We start from the raw sequence: 20,685 nt of genomic DNA on the forward strand, positions 1-20,685 counted from the left end.
TCTCAAACAGCTTTGCACAAAGTACAGTAAAAAATGACAACTCTTCAGTGTTAATTCAGGCTAAAATTTGTAAAATGGCACCATTAACTTTTCCTGTCTAGATCTTGAGAAAAATCCTTGATGTTTAAATAAATGGATTTTTTAATCTAAATGTAAACGAGACAAATAGTAGATTAGGGGTTTGGTACTACTAGGGTTTCTTTTCCTGTGTGGAGCAGGTAAGAGCTGATCCGATCTAGCACCACAATAATAGAAAAATAGTTCTTTATTAATTATTATTAGCTACTAGTAAATGATAACAGTGCCTTCAGTACTGCCTTGGCACAGCTGGGCTTATCTTTAGTATCTCAGAGTACATTACAGTTAAGGTGGCACTTCTTTTGTCATGCTGACTGACTTTTAAAAGAGGTATCTTTTTTCTTATTAGCTAAACTTCACCTGTGTTTATAAGAATTTTTTGGGGCTTGTCTAAGAATGAAGTTTTGAAGGTCTGTGCTGTAATTTTCTTGCTAGTATACACTGTATTTAATTTCTGACAGAGTAATTCTGAGAATGAGGACAATGATGATTCAAAATCTCCTGGAAAAGGGAGGAAGAAAATAAGGAAAATTATTAAAGATGATAAGCTTAGAACAGAAACCCAGAATGCTCTTAAAGAAGAAGAAGAAAGAAGAAAACGTATAGCAGAGAGAGAACGGGAGAGAGACAAATTGAGAGAGGTATGGTCTGTTTTCTTTGTGAAACACTGGGAGGTGGAACTGATGATGTCTAAGGCAGATATTTCTACCTGAATTTAATCTGATCAGTCGTTTGAAAACTGCTTACATGCAGCCTTGTAAGCCACAAGTTTTATTTGCAGTTTCCTTTGGGTTAACATTGGCAAGTTTTATTTGACTACTGTGAGCTTTAGGAAGCTGTTTTCATTCCCTACTGTTCACTTTTCATAGGGAAAAGCACTCTGCAGGAGTGAGTTGTGGTACATAGTAAAGAATTGAAGATTTCTCTTTACTAAATAAATTATGCCTCCCAGTTTGTTAAATCTAGTGTCTCTCGAGTGCTTGGTATTAATCATGTGAGAACTATTCCTATGATGCCCTGTTTCTGTTTATAGGTGATAGAGATAGAAGATGCTTCACCTCTGAAATGTCCCATTACAACTAAGCTGGTTTTAGATGAAGATGAAGAAACCAAAGAACCATTAGTGCAGGTTCACAGGAGTATAGTTACCAGACTGAAACCACACCAAGTAGATGGTAAGGAAAGAGAGATTAAAAAACAATAATTTTTTTTTCTCTCCAAGGGCACGGCACTTTATGCATCCTGGATTAAATCACAAGAAAAACTCCTTGACAGGCAGATACCAGAATGTTCCCTCTTTTCTCCCTGTCCCCAATCATCTGCAGTCCTTACAGTAATATTTTCTTACCCAATTGCTACATCTTCAGTGAAACTGTGAATATAATCAAGTTCAAGACAAAGATCACCCCACTTAACAACTCACTGGACAGAAATGAATCAATAATTATCCTAACAACTGCTTTTCTAAGTGTTACCATGACCTTTAAATGAGCACACCTGTTTCTTGTAGGCTGAACTTCGGTAAAATGAATGTTTAGTAAGAACTTTCAATAATTTTCTTCAGGTGTTCAGTTCATGTGGGATTGCTGTTGTGAATCTGTAAAAAAAACAAAGACATCTCCTGGTTCTGGATGCATTCTTGCTCACTGTATGGGCCTGGGGAAAACGTTACAGGTAAGGAACAAAAGTCATCTCATTTTTTGGTCGGTGGCTTCCTCTCAAAAGCTGATCCAGCAAAAGCCAATTCTGATGGCTTTCCTGTTTCACAGGTAGTGACTCAAGGAGAGTTGCTGGAGGAAAATGTTTTGTGCAGAGATCTTGAGAAAGAAGCTGTGTTTGTAGCATACAGCTATGAAGGTTCTGATACACATTTAATGCTTTCTCTGCTTTAAAAATATATAAAATTAAATTAGGTAATCACTGATGTTCATGTGAAAAGGTCCAAGTGCTTTGTAGCTCCCCTGCAACTCAGAACAAGAAAATACAGTGATAGGAGACAGACTTCAGGAACCTCTTTATAAGACAGTTTAATGATCTTAAGCAGGTTGTGTTTAAATTTTAGTGTCTTCTTCATTTGTGTGTTTCTCCCTGAACTGTTTGTTTTCGTGAGTGCTTTTTAAATTTATTTGCTGTGCTGATAAAGTACAAGTTTATCGGGTTTGGGGCTTTTTTAAATGCCAGACTTTTAGTGCCTAAAGTCCAATGCTTTGTGCTTTTGCTGCAGTTTAGACACTTCTGGGCTGAGGGACGGAGTCATTTGTTCCCATCAGTAATTGTTCATATGTACATGCAGATTTTTGGAGCAGTTGGGAAACTTGGTTGCCTTGGCAGTTCACTATAGGACATGCTTTCAACCCCTTTTTCAGTTCTTTTTTTCCAGTTCTTTGCTTCCTGACATCTTCAGGTTCAAGCTTTCATTGTCCCTTCAGGGCATGTTCCATCTCCTTTACACTGCTGAAGACTGCTTTGTAAAAGTCTTGAAAACAGAATATTGTAGCATTTCCTAAGACCTCCGTGTTTCTGGGTCTCATACAAGTGGTTCTTCTGCCGTGTTAAAAGTTGCCCAATGAACAATTTGACATTTCTATTAGTCCTTAATAGCGGAAGCTTAATCCTTGCCTTAAAATGTTTCTGCTGAAGCTCATCAGACAGTGCTCACAGCTCTTGCTCTTGGGCCTCTTGCAATCATTGCAGGCCTCTGGAGAAGCTTATGCCTTTGACCTTCAAAAGAGGTGAAAGATCAAACCCAGTTTTCTTTTCCCTGCATCTCCATATTGCTGCTCTTTTGCAGGTAGTCAGGAGTGTTGAATTCCCTTTGTGTTTGCTTGTTTCCAAGCATCAGTCAGCCTTCATGAGCTCTGGGTTTGCATTTAGCCAGGCGTAGCACCACCACTCATCCTGTGAGCAAAGAGCTGGGGTGAGCTGCCTGTCTGGCTCTGCTGCCTGGTCTCTTCCCAAGGATCCCTTTAGCAGAAGTCATTTGTCAGAAGAACCTTTCCCTCTGATTCTGGGAAAGAGAAAGGGAATTTTTCAAGAACTCTGAAGAAGAAAGGTAGATGACAACCTTGTCTGTGCTTGAAAAGACAGTCAGAAAAGCAGGGCCACTGTGATCTCCCTATCGTTGGCCTTCATTGATGCTATTTCCTCATTTCTGGAGGAGGGAGATATTCTCACATTTTTATCAGGACAACTGGCCAGCGAAATGATCTGCTGTGAATTTTTTGATCTCTAGCTTGAGCTGAATCATTAGAAATGCAGTTGCAGCTTCTGCAGACATTGGATTGACAAGAACCGATTTCAGCTTGGGATCCATCTGGGCCTCCCTGTGCTGGGAGTGGTTCTTAGCTCTAAAGTCCCTTTTCAGGAGATCCTCCTGGTGCTCTGGGGAGTTCGACCAGCAAATCTAGATCACATTAGCAGCCAGCACTTGCGCAACACTTCATTCTAAATTCTTTCTTCACATCCTCCAAGTGTGGATGCACTTTGCCCATTCCCTGGAGTACAGTCTCTTGAGCTTGGCGATGGTGGTTCTCAGAGAGGTTACTTTTTTCCTGCAATGAGGTAGACCTTTTCACCATCCTCTTCCACCTTGGTCACTTGTGGTGAGAGCTTCCCCAGTGGATTGGGAAGCCCTGTCACCTGACCCAAAGGCCCAGCATCTGTTCATTCCTAGACAACTCAGTGTATCAACACCCTGGAATTCCAAGCTCCATGGAGTTTGGCTCAGCATTTTTGTACTGTAGCTGGGTTCATAGTCTGCAAGCAACTGCAGCCAGCTCTGTGACCTTGGCAGTCACTTGGCAAACAAAATGCTGTGAGATCCTGTGACAAGCAGTCAGTCTTTGACACCTGAGTGTTTGGAATGAGGCATCTCTGTAGTTTTTACTCTCCCACTAGTAGTGCTCACTCTGCCTTCCTGGTTGGTGTTTGTCAAAGTCAGCACACCTGGATGCTGCTAAAGAGCAGACCTGGCTTGGCTTGATGCCTTTCACTGTTATTATTTTTAGACCCTTGCAGTGTGCTCCAGGAGAAAGTCTTCAGAGTGAATCCAGCAGGAGGTGGCTGTTATTCCTTGCTGGCCTTGGCTGTGCTCAGGTGGCTTCCTGATCCTTGAGTCTGTCCTCTAAACCAGGAGCTTCAAACAGCAAAGTTACATGAGAAATAGCTAATCCTGCTCTCTGACCTAATTCAGACAGTGGTTTTTTTGGACTTTCTGGTCCCAAGAATCTTTCTGTACCAGAAGATTGTAGGATGTGGTCAAGGAATGCCTTAACTGGCAAAACATTTTCAGATTCTGTGGATCCCTTGGATTCTTCTGCAAAGAACAGGCTCAAGGGAAGCTTGGGTTTTGTGGTTTTCTGAATCTGGTTTTTCTGGTGGGCCTGAGGGGTTTGAGTGCCACAGAGCTGTAGATGATCAGAGGGACTGAGGTCATTTGCTGTATGTACAGTTTAGGTAGCCTAAGCTGCAGTCTTGGGTGGTGGTGCACAGCATGTGGACAGTGGGTTTTTGAGAACTCCAGCTGCAGTATGTACAGCTTTGGTTTGTTTAGGGAAGCTGGGGGGACAGACACAATATTTTGACAGTCTACAATTCTATAGAACACTTTTGAAGATCACCTTTGAAGAGTATATTTTTGCATGCTTGTTTCTAACTTAGATGTTGTGGTTCTACAGGAGTAAATTGCACTTTTTACTGGAGATGTGTAATGCTTTGCAGGACTGTTGCCTCAGGGACTTTGTATACTTACGTTTTATGTGCTGTATGGTTTAATCAAATGTTTCGCAGCAGAAAATATTTTTCTATGTGACCCATATGTGTTAATGACTAGTATTGTGGCTGTGACTTCCTGATAATCAAAGAAAGCCATAGTTACAAAACACGTATCAACAAAACCCATTTTTAAGGCTGGTGCTTACAGCTTAGGTAGCTGGTTTTTCCCCTCTGTATTCATCTGCCAGTCATTCTGCTGTGCTCTATGATGGCATTCGTTGTTTAGCTCTTTAAAAGAGCTGAATCAGCCATCAGTTCCAGCAGACTTTGCAAACTGCAGAGCAGGATGTCAGGAGTGATCACTGATCAGTGATCAGTGCTGGCCAGGACGCAGGACTTGGGTGAGGAGTCTTCGTGGGTACTTGTTGCATCTGAGCATGAGATGCTTTAGTCTTACCACAAAACAACCAGTGACTCCTTTTGTCTTGCAGCAGCTAAAAGCAATTTGTTGCCCTGTGTTCCAAGCATAGTCATGCAGTTAGAAATTCCTTTGAACAGTGTATTAAATCAAAGTTGCCAGATACCAAGATTTTATCCAGAAAGAAGTGTGAGAAGTGTAGATTAGAGTGCAGTCACCATTAAAAGTCAGGGGGGAGAGCTGGAGATCACTGACTCTTCTGCTTCTGAGTGCTCTAGTCCTGCCTTCATTTACTGCTGCACAAAACAGGTCCAGCACTGAGTGACCCAGAAGATTTAAGGTATTTCTCAGGCCTCAGGGAGGTGTTGTCATCTGCAACGTAGAGCCAGGGTGGCTACAGGGTGAATCCTTGGAAAACAGTTCCATAACCTGCTTCAGAGATCCTCTGAGAGTATTTGCCAATACGTTGAAAAAATGTGAAAAACTGTTTTAAGACTGAAATTTACTTTCGAGAAACATGAATGTGAATTTATTTGATGTTTTGGGCGAGTTTTGGGAGAAAGCTTAAAAATGACCTAATAGAAATTTCGAATTTATGAAGATGATTGGTGAAATGTAAAGGGAGGGTTCCCTACTTATGAAATCCTTCAGCAATTCAAAACTGCCTGTAGCTCAGTATGTGAAGGATGTGAACTCAAAATACACCTGTATTAAATTTTAAGCAGCAAGTTGAAAACAGAGAAAGCATGTTTAAACAAGTCTGTTGTTGGTAATTAATTACATAATTGAATAGATACTTGTATCTTTCTGTCCCAGTGTTGAATCCCCAGTGGTTTATTTAGTGTTCTCTTTTTAACTCTTGCAGGTAGTAAGTTTTCTCCACACAGTCTTGCTGTGTGACAAGCTGGATTTTCGGACAGCTCTGGTTGTGTGTCCACTGAACACTGCCTTGAACTGGCTGAACGAGTTTGAAAAATGGCAAGAAGGTTTAGAAGATGAGGAAAGACTAGAGGTACAAGACTTAAAAACACTTTCTTAAAAATAAAATAATTGAATGTTTTACACATAATCGGGAAGCTCCACCACTCAAAACATAGGCTGAGGAATGTGAAAAATCTACTTGCATTAATAACTCTTAAATAGTAGAAGTTACACCGGCATTGCAGTATTGTGAGAGGAATTCCAGCATGTTTTTCCCCTTTGGAAGGTCTGTGAGCTGGCAACCGTGAAGCGCCCTCAGGAGAGGAGCTACATGCTGCAGCACTGGCAGGACGAGGGGGGTGTGATGATCATAGGCTACGAGATGTACCGAAATCTGGCACAAGGCAGGAATGTGAAGAGTAGGAAACTTAAAGAAATATTCAATAAAGCATTAGTTGATCCAGGTAAGTGAAAATTAACACATTTTGTATATATTGTACTTCCTGGTTTATGCACGTGAGCAAAGTAAATAAATAATAACATCAGTAAGATTGATCAGATTTGCTTTGTTGCCTTTTCTGAGTTACGGAAGTTCTTGTCCAGAAACTTCCCCATCTGCTTTTGTAAGTAACAGAAGTCTTTGTAACAGTCTTTTCTATTTGATCAAATGCAAGAATGACCCCAGGAATATATCCTGGAAACTTTTCCCGTTAAGTTTTTTTTCTACCATTTCTTTCTTGGCAAGGTGATTTAAAGTAACTTTATGTCCAGAACCTAAAGTTATTTTCACTTGCTAATTTGTTACAACAAGGAGCTGCTTTGTCCTTCATAGAAATCTCTCACTAAGGGGGCAACTACACAGGAAAATAGTTGAATTTGTGCCTTAGAAGAGTGAAAAAAACAAATGTTAATTAAGTGCTAATTAAGTGAATTCAGATAAAGCACTTATTTATTTCTTTAGTCTTGAGAAGAAGATGTCTGGTTTGAACTGAGCAAACTTACATCAACATGTATGGAAGCACTTGAAAGTATTCCAAGTTAATATTAACTGATCTATCAGGTGGTCACAAAAAAGAACTAAAAATTTTAGGACTAGCGAGTTTCACCAAAATAGCAAAATTTCCCTTCGGATTCTGAACTGGCACCTGATACCAACTTAGTTATGCAGCATGCAGTGTATCTTAAAAACTGTTTCTAAAAGGCACCTTTGCTGTAACTTCGGGATTTCTCTGCCTTTCTCTTTAAATTGAGAATGCAGATAGGTAGGTGGGGTAAATGGAGGTGGGTTTTCTTGGATTTTAATTATCTGACTGGACTTTATGTTGACACTGTGTGATTGATTTTCTTTTTTTTTTTCCCTTTCTCTTTCTTGTTGATAATTGTACTTGGTGAGCTTGATTTTGTGAAGTTCCAATTAATAGCAGGACTGTGAATTTTTTTCTGACTGACAAGGAGTTTATTCTAATGGGGAAAATAAATTTGTGATTATTGGCATTGGCCAAGTGGAATTGGCATCTCCAGTGCTGCAGAAAGCCTGTTTGAGCAGCTAAAACATTAATTAATTTTCTGCCAGCTTGACTCACGAAATCATATAATTGCTGTGGAGTCAGGGAAGCTCTAGTACAGCAGCTGGTGAACTATTTTTGTGGTCATGATGATTCCACACACATTATTTAAGCAGTGAAGGAAATGCCCTTCTTGCCATTGGGTTTTTTGACTCCCAAAGTTGTAGTTACTAAATACAAACAACCCAAAAACCCAGCAGGAAACCAAAACAGAAAAAGAAGTGTAGGGGAACCCCGTGCTGTCAGTGTTATTCTGTGTCTGATTTACTCAGTATATTGCATTTCTTGAGAATATTGTCAGGAAAGTCAAAGCCAGAGAAGAAAAGTGTGAATTGCTGTCTCAAAGCAGTGGTGACAGGACAATAACTTGGTACTCAGGGGGTCGTGTTCTGGTGCAGCGAGGAAATAAAATGTGATTGATTTTCGTGGATTTTTTTCCTCATGGAAAGTGTGAACATGGAACCTCCTGTTTTATTCTCTTCTTGGACTCGTGGGTTGGTGGGATGGAATCGGACCATAAGGAAAATCAACCTTGAAATAACTCTGTAATTATTTTCATAGAACCATCGAATCTTTAAGGTTGGAAAAGACCTCCAAGGTAAAGTCCAGCCTTCAACCAAATGCCCTCTAAACCATATCGGGAAGTCTGCTTTTTTTTTTGAACAGTCCAGGGATGGGGACTCCACCAGCTCCCTGGGCAGTCCCTTCCAATGCCTGACCACCTTTTCTGTGAAGAAATTTCTCATAATATTCAACCTGAACTTCCCCTGGTGCAGCTTGAGGGCATTTCTCGTTACTTCGTGTTGTTTCAGATCTTCCTCTATTTTAACTAATTGCCAAAAACCAGAAGTGTCCATCTGTTGTTATCCATTAGTTTGTGGAGCATTTGGATTGGCTAAATTGATGAGAATGTTCATTGCAAGATACTTATTTATTTCTTGCTGTCTGGGAGCATTAGCATGGACAGTACAGCAGGCTGGCAGGACAAGGGTTAGAAGTGATGTGCTGGCTGACTGCTGTGACTGGAAAGAGGAAAACCTTTGCCCCTGGGAGCATTTTCCATTTAAAAAGCTGCAAATTGGTATTTGAGTGCTGATTTAATGATATGTGTCTGTTCAAGTGAACACTGCTGGGGTATGACATACTGTATAGTAGAAGCTTGTGTTGCAGTGTAGAGGTTTAGCCAAAGTTTATGGGTGGAGAACTGATTTAATTAATTAACTAGCTCTACTATGTTAAATAATGGCAGGATTATAAACACATGCAGAGCAACAAATGGTTTTCCATGATGCTTTGTGCCACTGTGGAGGTGCTGTTGGTTTGTGGATCACTGCTGTGCTTTGCTCACAGCACTGCAGAAACTTCCTATTTTTTTCTAAGTGTTGCTACTAATAAAAATTCCTTTACTGTTTGACTTGGAAACTGCTCTTCAGTTGGCAGTTGTATGAAGTTCTTGTAGACTTCAGAGGAACAGGAGAACTGTGTGTATATATCTCTGTATATCCATTTTTTATGTGTTTCATTATGCTAACACCTGCAAATACAACAAGGATAAGATGAAGATTGATTTTTGAGGAAAGATTGCAAGAGTAAGGCTTTTCAGCCTAGAAAAAAGACAACTAAATGACAAATTTTCTGTCATGTGAGAACTGGTTAATGAAAGGAGTTTTACCAGTTGGTTTTGACACCAGCTGGAGAAAGGAAAGGGCAGAATTTATTCGGATTTGCAACAGAGATGATTTAAATTAGTGTTACTGCACAGTGTTTTAGCAAGAGAGAGGTCATGGTGTTTGCCACTTCTGTCAGGGAGGATTTGTCTGTCCCTTTCTCATAACTCTTATCTCAGATGGAGAAAATAGACTAACTAATCCCTTGAGGTCCCTCTAAGTTTTACATTCCTTTATAATATTTTGAGGAATGTTCTGTCCATAGTGACTTGTGTTTGTGTTTTTTAAGAACAAGGGAAAACCCCCACAAATTTATGAAAATCCTTGCTGCTGACTTGGAGCCAAGATGTTAGTTCAAAGTATCAGTGCCTGCCAAACAAAGTACAAATAATTGTACTTAGATAGGGGGCTTTTTTTGTATTTTTGCTGTCATTCACTTATCTGAAGATGTTAATGGATCAGAGTCCTTAATGAAACGAGGACAGGTGAGAGGATCTGTCAGTATTAGAGGTGGTTGGCTGCAATGGAAGGAGGACTCTGTATGTAACCACTCAGTGCTTTTCATGCTGTCAAAACTGGGAAGGTACAAAAGTTGTGAAATAATATTGGGAAATGTTTCTGTGGCAGGTGTGAAAATTCAGAGATAAGTAGGCTTGGACAAGGCTAAGTATGTTTGGAATTCACATGTGGATTTTCAGAATTGTCTTCTAGACTTGGCTCAAGAATCTTTTATTTTTTGTCTCCTTGGAAATAAATATTTTATTGATTCCTTTTTAGTTAATGTATAAGGTTCAAACCACTTTCTGACCCTTAAAATGGTACAATTGAGGTGACTGGCACTGACACGAGATCATGTGAGGGGTCAGAGGTGTAATTCTCTGTTGTTGATCACTGCCCTAGAATTAATTTTCTTCTTTACAAGGTAGTTTAAATTTTGTCTGAAGAAAACTGTTCTTAGTAAGTTATAGAAGATTGGATTGTCCTTGCTGATAAACACCCCTTTGCCACCTCAAATATCAGCCTTTTTAGAGCTAAATACTGAACCCAGCTTATGGCTTTTCTCCAAGGTGCATCAGCTTGCCTTCACTGACTGCAGGGTTGGTGGTGTTGGAATTGAGGTCGGGTTTAGAGCTCGTAAAACATTCCCTCTAAGTTATTAGAGGCATCCTTGAATATCTTTTACTACTCCTTTCAAGAAAGGAACTTCCAGAAATTGCCCCAAATCTGAAAACAATTAGGGTGTGTAAGTCTGTTGTGCCAAATTTGGTGTTGTTTATCTTAAACCCCAAACTATAACATTTAATTTTAATAGAGTGGCTTTGCATATTGTGGAAATGTGTTGTGGTGTGGTTTTGACATTCTTGGGTTTATCTTCTGGAGGAAAGCTGAGGACCTTTCTGAGGTGACTTTCAGCTACCAGGTGACAACTCACTTGTCTGTAATTTCAAATCAGATTTGGTTGTGTTTTATCTTATCAAGGCTTCTGATTGCACTGTGTATCCTGACTGATACTGACTTGTTACCTTAATGAAAAATTGCAGGTGACCTGAATTTTGGTGGGTTTTGGGGTTGCCTGAGCGTCAGTAGATGGCAGCCTAAAGCTGGAGGGAAGGAATAGTTTTCCAGAGTTTTGACAGGGTTGATGGAGGTGTAGCCATGCACTCACAGCTCCAGGGATGGACCATTTTAGTAGGAATACATTACAAAACTGTAATTAATCCTTCCCATGAAGACTTCACAAGCAACAGCCTGTTGTCTACCAGAATGGCTACTGTGAATGCTTGTGCACAGGCTGAGTGAGAACCCAAATGGTGCTAAAAAACCCCACCATAAAACACACACACACACACAAGTTTAAAAAAAAAAGTTAATAACATCAGTAGAACAAATTTTGGGTTCTTTAGTCTGTTGGTTTCTTTGTGGTTATAAAGGATGTGAGAGATCTAATGTTTTTTTGTTTTCTAGGTCCTGACTTTGTGGTTTGTGATGAAGGACACATTCTGAAGAACGAAGCATCTGCTGTCTCCAAGGCAATGAATTCTATTCGGTCTAGGAGAAGAATAATTCTTACAGGAACACCACTGCAAAATAATCTTATAGAATGTGAGTAGTTGTCTGGTTTAAGAAGCGTTTATTTCCTTGGCTATACTTCAGTCTGTCAGCAAGATAAAGATAGATTTAGTTTGATTAAGAGGGAAGAATTTGATACAATGAAGCTGCCTGTGAGTTCTCGGTATCTATATTTGGATATGACACATTTATTTTCTGTTTGAATTAATCCCAGTACTGTGCTTTCCATTTTGAACAATTCAAGTGTGATCTTTCTGTCCTAGATCACTGCATGGTTAACTTTATTAAGGAGAATTTACTTGGTTCAATTAAGGAGTTCCGGAATCGGTTCATAAACCCGATCCAGAACGGGCAGTGTGCAGACTCCACTCTGGCAGACGTCAGAGTGATGAAGAAACGTGCACACATCCTCTATGAGATGTTGGCTGGATGTGTTCAGGTAAGAACAGTTTGGCTCTAGCTACACATTTCATTTAACTGCAGGGAAGGAGAGGAGTGATTTCATCTTGTTCTGATAAAAGCACCCAAAGGCCTGTAAACTTGTTATCTGAGAGCTCCATTAACTCTTTTGGCTTTATTATATTTTCACTGAGTCTTAGATCTCTGCACTATTTATTGTGAGTAGAAAAAATTACACTGACACTTGGATAAAAACTAAGAAATTTGTGTATCCTAAGCAGGACATCTACGTGTGTTGAAGAATACAGCTGTTTCCTGCTAGGGGTCTACAAAATTTTATGATAGAGTGGGGCATTAGTTGCTTTGAAATATTCTTATTTAATTTGATATGCATGTTTAAAGAATACATATTTAAAAACTCAGCTGCCTTAAAATCTGCACAGAAAGTTGGTGATCCATAGTTTGTCACTTGGTTATGAATTCCTCTTTTTTCTGGTCTAAGAGAATCAGTACAATGGGGAAGAGGAGAGAAAGAAAATTATTCAGGTCCAAAAGAGTGAAGAATTTGTTATCTTAAGGACCTTAGATTAGAAAAAAAATAAGCAAAACTGCCTAGACTTCCAGAATAAAGGCTGGATTCTTCACCCTTCAGGTAAAACCTGCACTTTGTGGGCTGTCAGCAGGGTGTTCCTGCTCTTCTGCTTTCCAACACCAGGCCCCAGCAGCCCAGTCGAAGGTGTGACACCCTGTAGGCACAAAGTGCTTCCTCCTGGCTGGGCAGTTGTTGGTAGTGGATTTAATAATCCATGTGAACACGAGCTGGATGAAATGATCGTGGTGGGACAGTGCCTCAAGCAGAGAAATAAGGAGCTTTATGGCAGTGTAAAAGACTTCCTATCATAAAATCTTGGAAATAGGAATAGTACCGAGAGCATAATGTCCATAATTCTATACAGCAGTACAGGAACACAACCTGAAAGACAGAATGGGAAGAGCAGCATAAATATCAAGTAAATTTTATGTGTGGTGGGGTGCCGGGCACCCTGTGTTTGTGCAACCTTGGGTGGAGCCCACAGGAGCAGATCCTGTCCATGGAGAGCAGCTTTCCCTTTTGCTTATTGAGCTACTGTATCACTGCCTTGCAAGAAAACAAGTCTGTTGCCAAAGGATGTTCTCTCCAGCCGTGAGGTGTCACCATCAGCCGGACCAAGTGGGAGCTGCCCACAGGCTCCTGTTGCTGAGGGTGTCCTGCAGGATAACCAGGGTTTTGTGCAGCACAGCACAGGCAGATCAGCTCTGATCAAGGTCACTTCACTCCTGAATGTACAACAATCTCTGGTCAGGATCAATCACCATTTGGCTGGAGTGGGGGTAGAGAGACGTAGGCTCTGTAACAGTAAAAAAATTAAAATAGAAGTAAAATCTGCATCACCCCAAGCAAGTATTCAGGAAACGTGTTATCCTGAGTGGGAGTTCCTCCATGCTACAAACATTGATATTAGCTGCTTGGTTTACCCATGCTTTCACAGTATTCACAGTATTCACACTTAAATATTTAGTATTTCACACTTGCCTGACATGCTTTTGCAGAAAAGGTTTTAGTATTATAAAAAAACCCACAAAAGTAGTTCCCAGAGCAGCTACTGGAGTTGCAGTCAACTCTGCAAGGACTTGGAACTGGACATGGGGTTAACAAGTCACAGACTTATGCCTGTGTAACCACACTGACTAGGTAAGATGGGTTCCTGCTGACAGGGCCTGTAATTGGGTTGTATTTCATGGGTTATTTTTCCCCCCTTTGTGGTTGGAAAGCATCTGAATCGTTGTAATTTATCCATTTGGCGTTGAAGATGCCAAAAGTTCTTAAGCTCTCGGGAGTCATTTTCGTGTTTATGTGACTAAAGCACTGTTTGTAAAATTGCAGAGGAAAGATTACACAGCATTAACAAAATTCCTCCCTCCGAAATATGAGTATGTTCTGGAGGTTCGGATGACTCCTATTCAGTGCAAACTGTACCAGTACTACTTGGATCATCTCACAGGTATGTGCCTACAGTTCTCTCTGGTCACAAGACTGATGGTCATATAATAAGGTGCATTTTGCTGCAGTTGGTAGGTTGGGGTTTTTAGATGTGTTGTTGGCTCTGTGGATGTATTCTGCTTCCTGTAAGATTTACTTTAGCTCTTGACACTTGGATTGTAGCAAAACACCTGGGCTTTTTGAGAAAGAATAATAATATTTGTATCTAACAGCAGTCCACCTTCAGGTTTTGGTTCATAGATATTTCTTGCTTTTCTAAATATAAAATATAATTGATTTTATGTCTTCCAAGAGTAAGAAGAAGGTACTGACTGTAATACTGGAGGGCGAGAATACTGAATTGAGCTGTCCTGGTGTAAGCACAGCCAAGCAGTTCTCCTCTGCCTTTATGCCAGCTGAAGCTGTTATTTGTCAAATATTGGCTCTTTTGTGGAACTGTTTCTTCTTTTCCTCTCAAAACCCATAAGTCTAGGTTTCACAATGACTGTGCTCTTCATCAGCTTTCAGTGAGATCGTGACTGGTCTGTCTTGGAAATTTGCATCTTCCCCCCAGAAAATGTAAATTTCTTTCATTGAAAAGGTGTATAAGGGGAAAAAACAAAACCCTAAAATGTGTACTGTGGGCTGGTGTGCTGTTCACTGCATTAGAGATGAGCCACTGTAGCTTGTAATTTTAGTCTATCAAGGTATTGGGGTATCAGTGTCTCAGTGACACATGTCCCACACACACTGTGGGAATGGTCATCTCCAGGAATGTCTGGGGAGGTTTTCTGTACTTCCGTGCTTCACACAGCCACGTCCCTCAGCTGCAGCTCTTGGCTTCTGAAGCAATTCACAGTTTAAGACCCAGCCCTCTTGTCTTGCTGATAATTGCCTGGGAGAAGAGCCCGACCCCCAGCTGGCTCCCCCCTCCTGTCAGGGACTTGCAGACAGTGATGAGGTCTCCCCTGAGCCTCCTCTTCTCCAGGCTGAGCCCCCCCAGCTCCCTCAGCCTCTCCTCACAGCACTTGTGCTCCAGTCCCTTCCCCAGCCTCGTTGCTCTTCTCTGGACCCGCTCCAGCCCCTCAATGTCCTTCCTGAGCTGAGGGCCCAGAGCTGGACACTCCACCACTCCAGGGGTGGCCTCACCAGTGCCCAGTCCAGGCCAACAATCACTTCCCTGCTCCTGCTGCCACACTCTTCCTGAGCCAGGCCACGATCCACTGGCCCTCTTGGCCACCTGGGCACACTCTGGTTCATGTTCAGCTTCCTGTCAATGAGCAGTTCTGTTTTCTGTTGCCTCTGTTTAGTTCAGTTACAAAGAGTTTTAAAAGTCTATAGAACTTGTTAAATTGGAACTTGCTAATGTCAACTTCCTCAGTGAAACTCATGATGAGGGAAGTCAAGTCTAAGGATTTCTGTGATCCTTACAATTCCATTTCCCAAAGCACAAATAGGAGGATACTCCAAGTTGTGTGACTAACCACAGCGAGAACCTGCTTTCTTAAAATACTTTGTAGATGTTTAGAGGGATTATCTTATGCATTGAGCAAATGCATCAAATAAGTTTTGTGCTTGTTTTTTTGTAGACATTTAATAACTGCAATGCAATAAACACTATTTTCTTGCAGGTCCACATGCCTTAAATTATGCACATAATAAATATGAAAAACAATCTCTTTCAGGAACCTAACATGGTGCTTAATGAGAAATCGAGACTAGAAAAAAGAGATTTAACTCTCTGAACATTGTTACTACTTTGCACTAGTCTGTGCTTCGACAATGAACAAATAGGCTGGGCTCTTTTAGGGTTTCTGTTGTAGCAGAATACTGCAGCATTACAAGGCATTAAATAAAGGTAGATAAAAATAGTAACCCAAATTCATTGAAACCTAAATGCCAATGTTATTTTGTGTTTTCCACCGTGGGCTGCTTTTACAGATCCCAAATAGACATGGATGTCTTTTTAAGAGGATTTGGAGTCATTCCTGTACTGGGGAGAAATGTGCTTTTATGTAAAAATGTAATCATGTTTCTCATTATTTAGAGAAAGGGGAAAATCTAATTTTGACAACTTTAACTAGGAAAAAAAATGCCTGTGACTGAGTAATTTGAGCTCTTTTACAAGAGATGTTACAAGATGATGTGCACCTGGAAAGAACACTCAGTGCTGCACTGGTGGGTTGTTCAAAGGGGGAACAGAATGTGGCAAACTCACTTCAAGGTTCCACTCTAAAACCTGAACTTTATTGTCAGGTGTAGGTGGTGGCAATGAAGGTGGAAGAGGCAAAGCTGGAGCTAAACTTTTCCAGGATTTCCAGATGTTGAGCAGAATCTGGACTCACCCTTGGTGTTTGCAGCTGGACTATATTAGCAAAGAAAATAAGGTAAATTAGATATATCAAAATACTCTCTATTGGGAACTTTCCAAATAAGCTTTGCCAAACTATAGGTAAGGGTTTGTCAAATTAATGGAAATCTTTGTTGCTGTGGGGTATCTTTGCTGCTGGTTTTGTCATATTTTTCTTTCAGGGTATGTTGTCATTCTTAAAATATTTCTTAAGGCCAACCCTTGTAGAACTTACCATTGTTTAAATGAAGGCTAAGCAGATGGCTAAAGGTTTAATAAAAGCTTCTGGATGAATATATGTAATAATTTCTGGTTTTTTTCTCTTTTGAGGGCTATTTTGATGAAGACAGCATGGATGACTTCATAGCTTCAGATTCGGAAGAAACTTCAATGAGCTTAAGTTCTGATGATTATGCAAAGTAATTGAACTTTTATTTTGTTTGTTGGATTTATTTTCCCAATAGAGCTGAAGTGACTCCTATAAAAGTGAATGTTTATTTTGTATTTTATGTATCTGTTAGAATATGTTCTCTAGCAGTGGGATTTAAAAAAAAAATGGGATGTGTAATGTTGCCTTTTTAGGAAAAAAAAATCCAAGGGGAAAAAGGTGAAGAAAGAGTGTAGCTCAAGTGGAAGTGGCAGTGATAATGATGTTGAAGTCATTAAAGTCTGGAATTCAAGATCTCGTGGAGGTGGAGAAGGAAATGCAGAAGATCTTTCAAACAACCCGTCATCAACAAAGTCAGAGGAAGGTGAGTATAATCCAGAATGAGTAAAATGTGAGGCAGCTTCATTTTGAAAAAGGCAGTTGAAGAGGACTGTCAGGAATTCTGCTGTGTTGCAGAATGGCAAATTCCTTAATTCCATACTTACAGCTCCTGCTCCTCCTAATAGTACACTCATCCTGGAAAAATAAGGGGCATCAATTTAGAACTTAGGGGTCTTGAGGCAGGGAAGCTGCACAATGATTTTTTTTTTTAAATTTAGAAATACAAAATGATATAAAGTTAACTGAGGAGCTATGCTGCTTTTCATCTTCTTTTAACATATTGCTAAAAGATTAATGGAAAGATTAAGAAATATGCATGTCATGATTTGTTGCACCTGGAATTTGAATTGGATGTTGAGTGAGCAGATATGATGCAACAGGAATACAAGCCCTTTTTAAAGATTATTATTCAAACTTCTTAAAGCTGCACATTTCATTTTTTGATTTTTCTTTAATAATCTAGATTTTGTCTTGTATCTGGAATTATAGAGGTAATTTTCCGATTTTGTCATTTCACATGTGTCTAGTGATTTTCCCTAAGTAATTGAATTTTTTGGGGACAGTTAAGGTGAGAACTCTGGGGTTTTTTGGTCTCCAGACTAATGACAAACATATTTTAAATGTGTAAGGGAGGAGTGTGTGTATGTAAGACACACAGAGATTAAACGTGTTAATTACATTATAGGCAGGGTGAGTTTCTGTCTCTAGATCACTTAAAAGTTTACCTCTCGTGCAGCCTTGTAATTGCTAATAGTGCAAATGCTGGGGTTTTTTTGTCTCTTTAACTCTTTTCATACCATTTACATCTAATGATGAGGAAACAAGTCTGTTCAGACATTTCAAAGCATTTAAATGGAGACCGTATTCTTATCTTTAATTTTGGTTTGGTTTGGTTTTTTTTTTAGGCAAAGCTACATCCTCTTCCAATCCTGGCAGCCCAGCACCAGATTGGTACAAAGATTTTGTCACTGATGCAGATGCTGAAGTGTTGGAACATTCTGGGAAAATGGTGCTTCTCTTTGAAATTCTTCGAATGGCAGAGGAGCTTGGAGACAAAGTGTAAGTCAGTTCTAGACATATTACTAATGACCTTATAAATATGTAGTCTGACAGTGTTCTGAATTCACTCTTGGTTATGCTGTAGCTGTTCTCTGAAGCAGATGTGCAAAGGCTACATGCCTTTTTATGAGGGATTTTTCCCACACATGCCCAAGATTCCAGCAAAGTCTTCACCTGTGTCTAGAAGGGCTGTTTGTCTCAAAGGGAGGAGGGAAGAAAAACCAAGCAGTAAAATAAATAAAATAACTTCAGAGATGAATTTTGTGTTTTCCTGTTTCTGTTTCCAGCCTGGTGTTCAGCCAGTCCCTGATATCTCTGGATTTGATAGAAGATTTCCTGGAGCTGGCCAACAGGGAGAAAACCGACAGAGATAAGCCTCCTATCTATAAAGGTGAGTGTCTCCTTGAACAACTGCAAACCTCACAACTCTTTTACAAGTCTCTATTCAGTCCACAGGGAGTGGATTTGAAATAACTATTGCCTGCTCTGGACTGTTCCTGAAGTTGGCAGGATTATTGGTCTCCCCTGCAGGTGGTCTCTGCTATCCCATTATGGACTCTTGCTTCTGATTTCGTTCTGTATCATCCATGCTTGTGACAGCCTAAGCAGCTTAAATGTTCATCATCTGAGAGGAGAGAAGGCATTTTGTTAAATCCTTTATAAAAGTGATGTTACATTCTGATCTGTGGCAAATTCTGATCCTTCCTTCTGTGGGAGAGCTGATGAAAGAATTAGGGTACTTTAAACCAGTGTGTAAAACGTGCAAAATATGAATTTATATGTAGGGCAGTAGATTGGCTTATGGATTTCATAAGGGAGCAAATATTGAGTTAATTATTATCCTAGTGATGCTGAAATGCCAAGGAATGTCTCACTCCTCCTCTGCTCAGGATGTTTGTCCTGTTTACTCCGAGATGCTCCCAGAGCTCCCGAGGATGCAGTTGATCCTTATGTGGTGGTTCATTTCCCAGTACATGTGCAGTGCAGAATTCCTTCAAGTCTGCCATCCCTTTCAAACATCCTGTGCAAGTGTTTGGTGTGTTTGCACTTAGAAATAAGAGGAAGGTGGCTCAGTGACAGACACAGTCAGCTGGAGACTCCACATCTCCCTCTCACGGATTTATTGTTTCTGGCTGTTGCTTCCTTTTCTGAGCTTTTGCCATCTTCAGGCATTACAAACTGTCTGGTTTTGGGGGAGTTTGTGCCTTTAGTCGGAGAAAATGTTTTGAGGAGTGGGGTTTTTTCATGTGTGGTAGTTCTTCTGGTGAGCAATTAGATTATGTATCATGGCAAGATTCACTTCCTGACTCAACAATCTGTTTCTCATAATTGATTGAATTGAGCAATGCTGTCTTCAGAAATGCTGTTTTCTTCATGATTGATGGCTCAGTGCTATTAGTTTTGTGTACATACACCTTGATGGCCAAAGAAAATGAAAGGTTACTTGTGAACTGGGGAGAGAAGAAAATCTATCAGCTGTAGCATTTTCCCCCAGTCTGGCAAGAAGTTGCTGTAACTCCCAAGGTAATTAAACTCAAAGATTTTTCCGAGTTTCAGTCCCAAAATTATTAGAACTTGACTTTTGAAATCTCCTTTGGAGCATTTCCTTACAAATGCTGGTTGTGTGGGAGAGACTGACTTACACTCGTGCTGTAACATGAAGCTACACAGATCAGCTGGAAAGTACAATTAGTGCTGTAATGCCTATAGATTAGATTTAACTGCAGCTACACGTAACTACTTTTTAAAATTAACTTTGACTCCAAGTTAAGCTAAGGCATATCCCTCCAAATGTATATATATATAAATAGAATAGTGAAAAATAAGAGGAATGACCCCCAAAAAAGCTCAGGTATTTTTTCAAATACTTCAATTTAAATTTAAGCTCAGAACATTTTTTAAAAATTTCTATCTTTCTGTAAAAAACCAACAAAATCTTAAGAAGAAGTGGGTAGGGATAGATACTGGGTACTTTTTACGAGGTAAAATGATATTGGCATTCATCTTATTCTGGTATTGAATAATTTTAGACAAAACCTGTGTAGGGTTTGTACAAGCTGTTGCAGGCTCGTGGATGATGGTTGTCATCACAAATGCAATGACTGTTATCTCCTGTCACGATACATATTTTATATTTTGTTATGCAAGCTCTTCTACAGAAGGCCCATGACAAGCACCTGTAGCCTCCAAAAACATTCTCAGTCTTGAATACCAATAATAGTCTTCTCCCACTGCCATACTAGTATATTTTATGTTCCATATTTGTTCCTTACTACTTGGAGAGTTGTGTGTATCCAGTGTTACCAGTTTGGGTACTTACACCCTCAGCATTTTAGTAATTTGACTGTTACATTTACAGGTGAGGGAAAATGGTTCAGAAACATCGATTACTATCGCTTGGATGGCTCAACTACAGCTCAGTCAAGGAAGAAATGGGCTGAAGAATTTAATGATGAAACTAATGTGAGGTGAGACCTTTTCTGATATAGGTGCTTTATTTCCCCCCTTTTCTTTCTTTTGTTACTTATTTCTTTGTTACTTGTATTAGCTTAATTACCTTAAGGGTAGGCAAATAATTATCACAGTGTTGTCAGAACTTGCACAAAATACGTGCAGCAATATGTTCCTGACTTCTTTAGATTAATTCTATTAGTAC

At 40.0% G+C, this 20,685-nt stretch overlaps 1 protein-coding gene across 3 annotated transcripts in view; it reads left to right on the top strand.

The window, feature by feature from the left end:
• Positions 1-20,685, top strand: part of ATRX (ATRX, chromatin remodeler) — a 78,661-nt gene that overhangs the window by 41,476 nt on the left and 16,500 nt on the right. For all 3 annotated transcript variants that reach the window (XM_027662455.1, XM_027662456.1, XM_027662457.1), the window contains 14 exons: positions 540-719; positions 1,112-1,253; positions 1,643-1,752; positions 6,075-6,221; positions 6,417-6,594; positions 11,328-11,465; positions 11,696-11,871; positions 13,756-13,873; positions 16,108-16,238; positions 16,532-16,620; positions 16,784-16,953; positions 17,876-18,029; positions 18,317-18,420; positions 20,389-20,497. In XM_027662455.1, coding sequence (XP_027518256.1) covers positions 540-719; positions 1,112-1,253; positions 1,643-1,752; positions 6,075-6,221; positions 6,417-6,594; positions 11,328-11,465; positions 11,696-11,871; positions 13,756-13,873; positions 16,108-16,238; positions 16,532-16,620; positions 16,784-16,953; positions 17,876-18,029; positions 18,317-18,420; positions 20,389-20,497 — 1,946 coding nt within the window. The remainder of the gene's footprint in view (positions 1-539; positions 720-1,111; positions 1,254-1,642; positions 1,753-6,074; positions 6,222-6,416; positions 6,595-11,327; positions 11,466-11,695; positions 11,872-13,755; positions 13,874-16,107; positions 16,239-16,531; positions 16,621-16,783; positions 16,954-17,875; positions 18,030-18,316; positions 18,421-20,388; positions 20,498-20,685) is intronic.

This window comes from Corapipo altera, unplaced genomic scaffold (assembly GCF_003945725.1).
Source record: "Corapipo altera isolate COAL_440 unplaced genomic scaffold, ASM394572v1 326, whole genome shotgun sequence".
NCBI classification, from domain to species: domain Eukaryota; kingdom Metazoa; phylum Chordata; class Aves; order Passeriformes; family Pipridae; genus Corapipo; species Corapipo altera.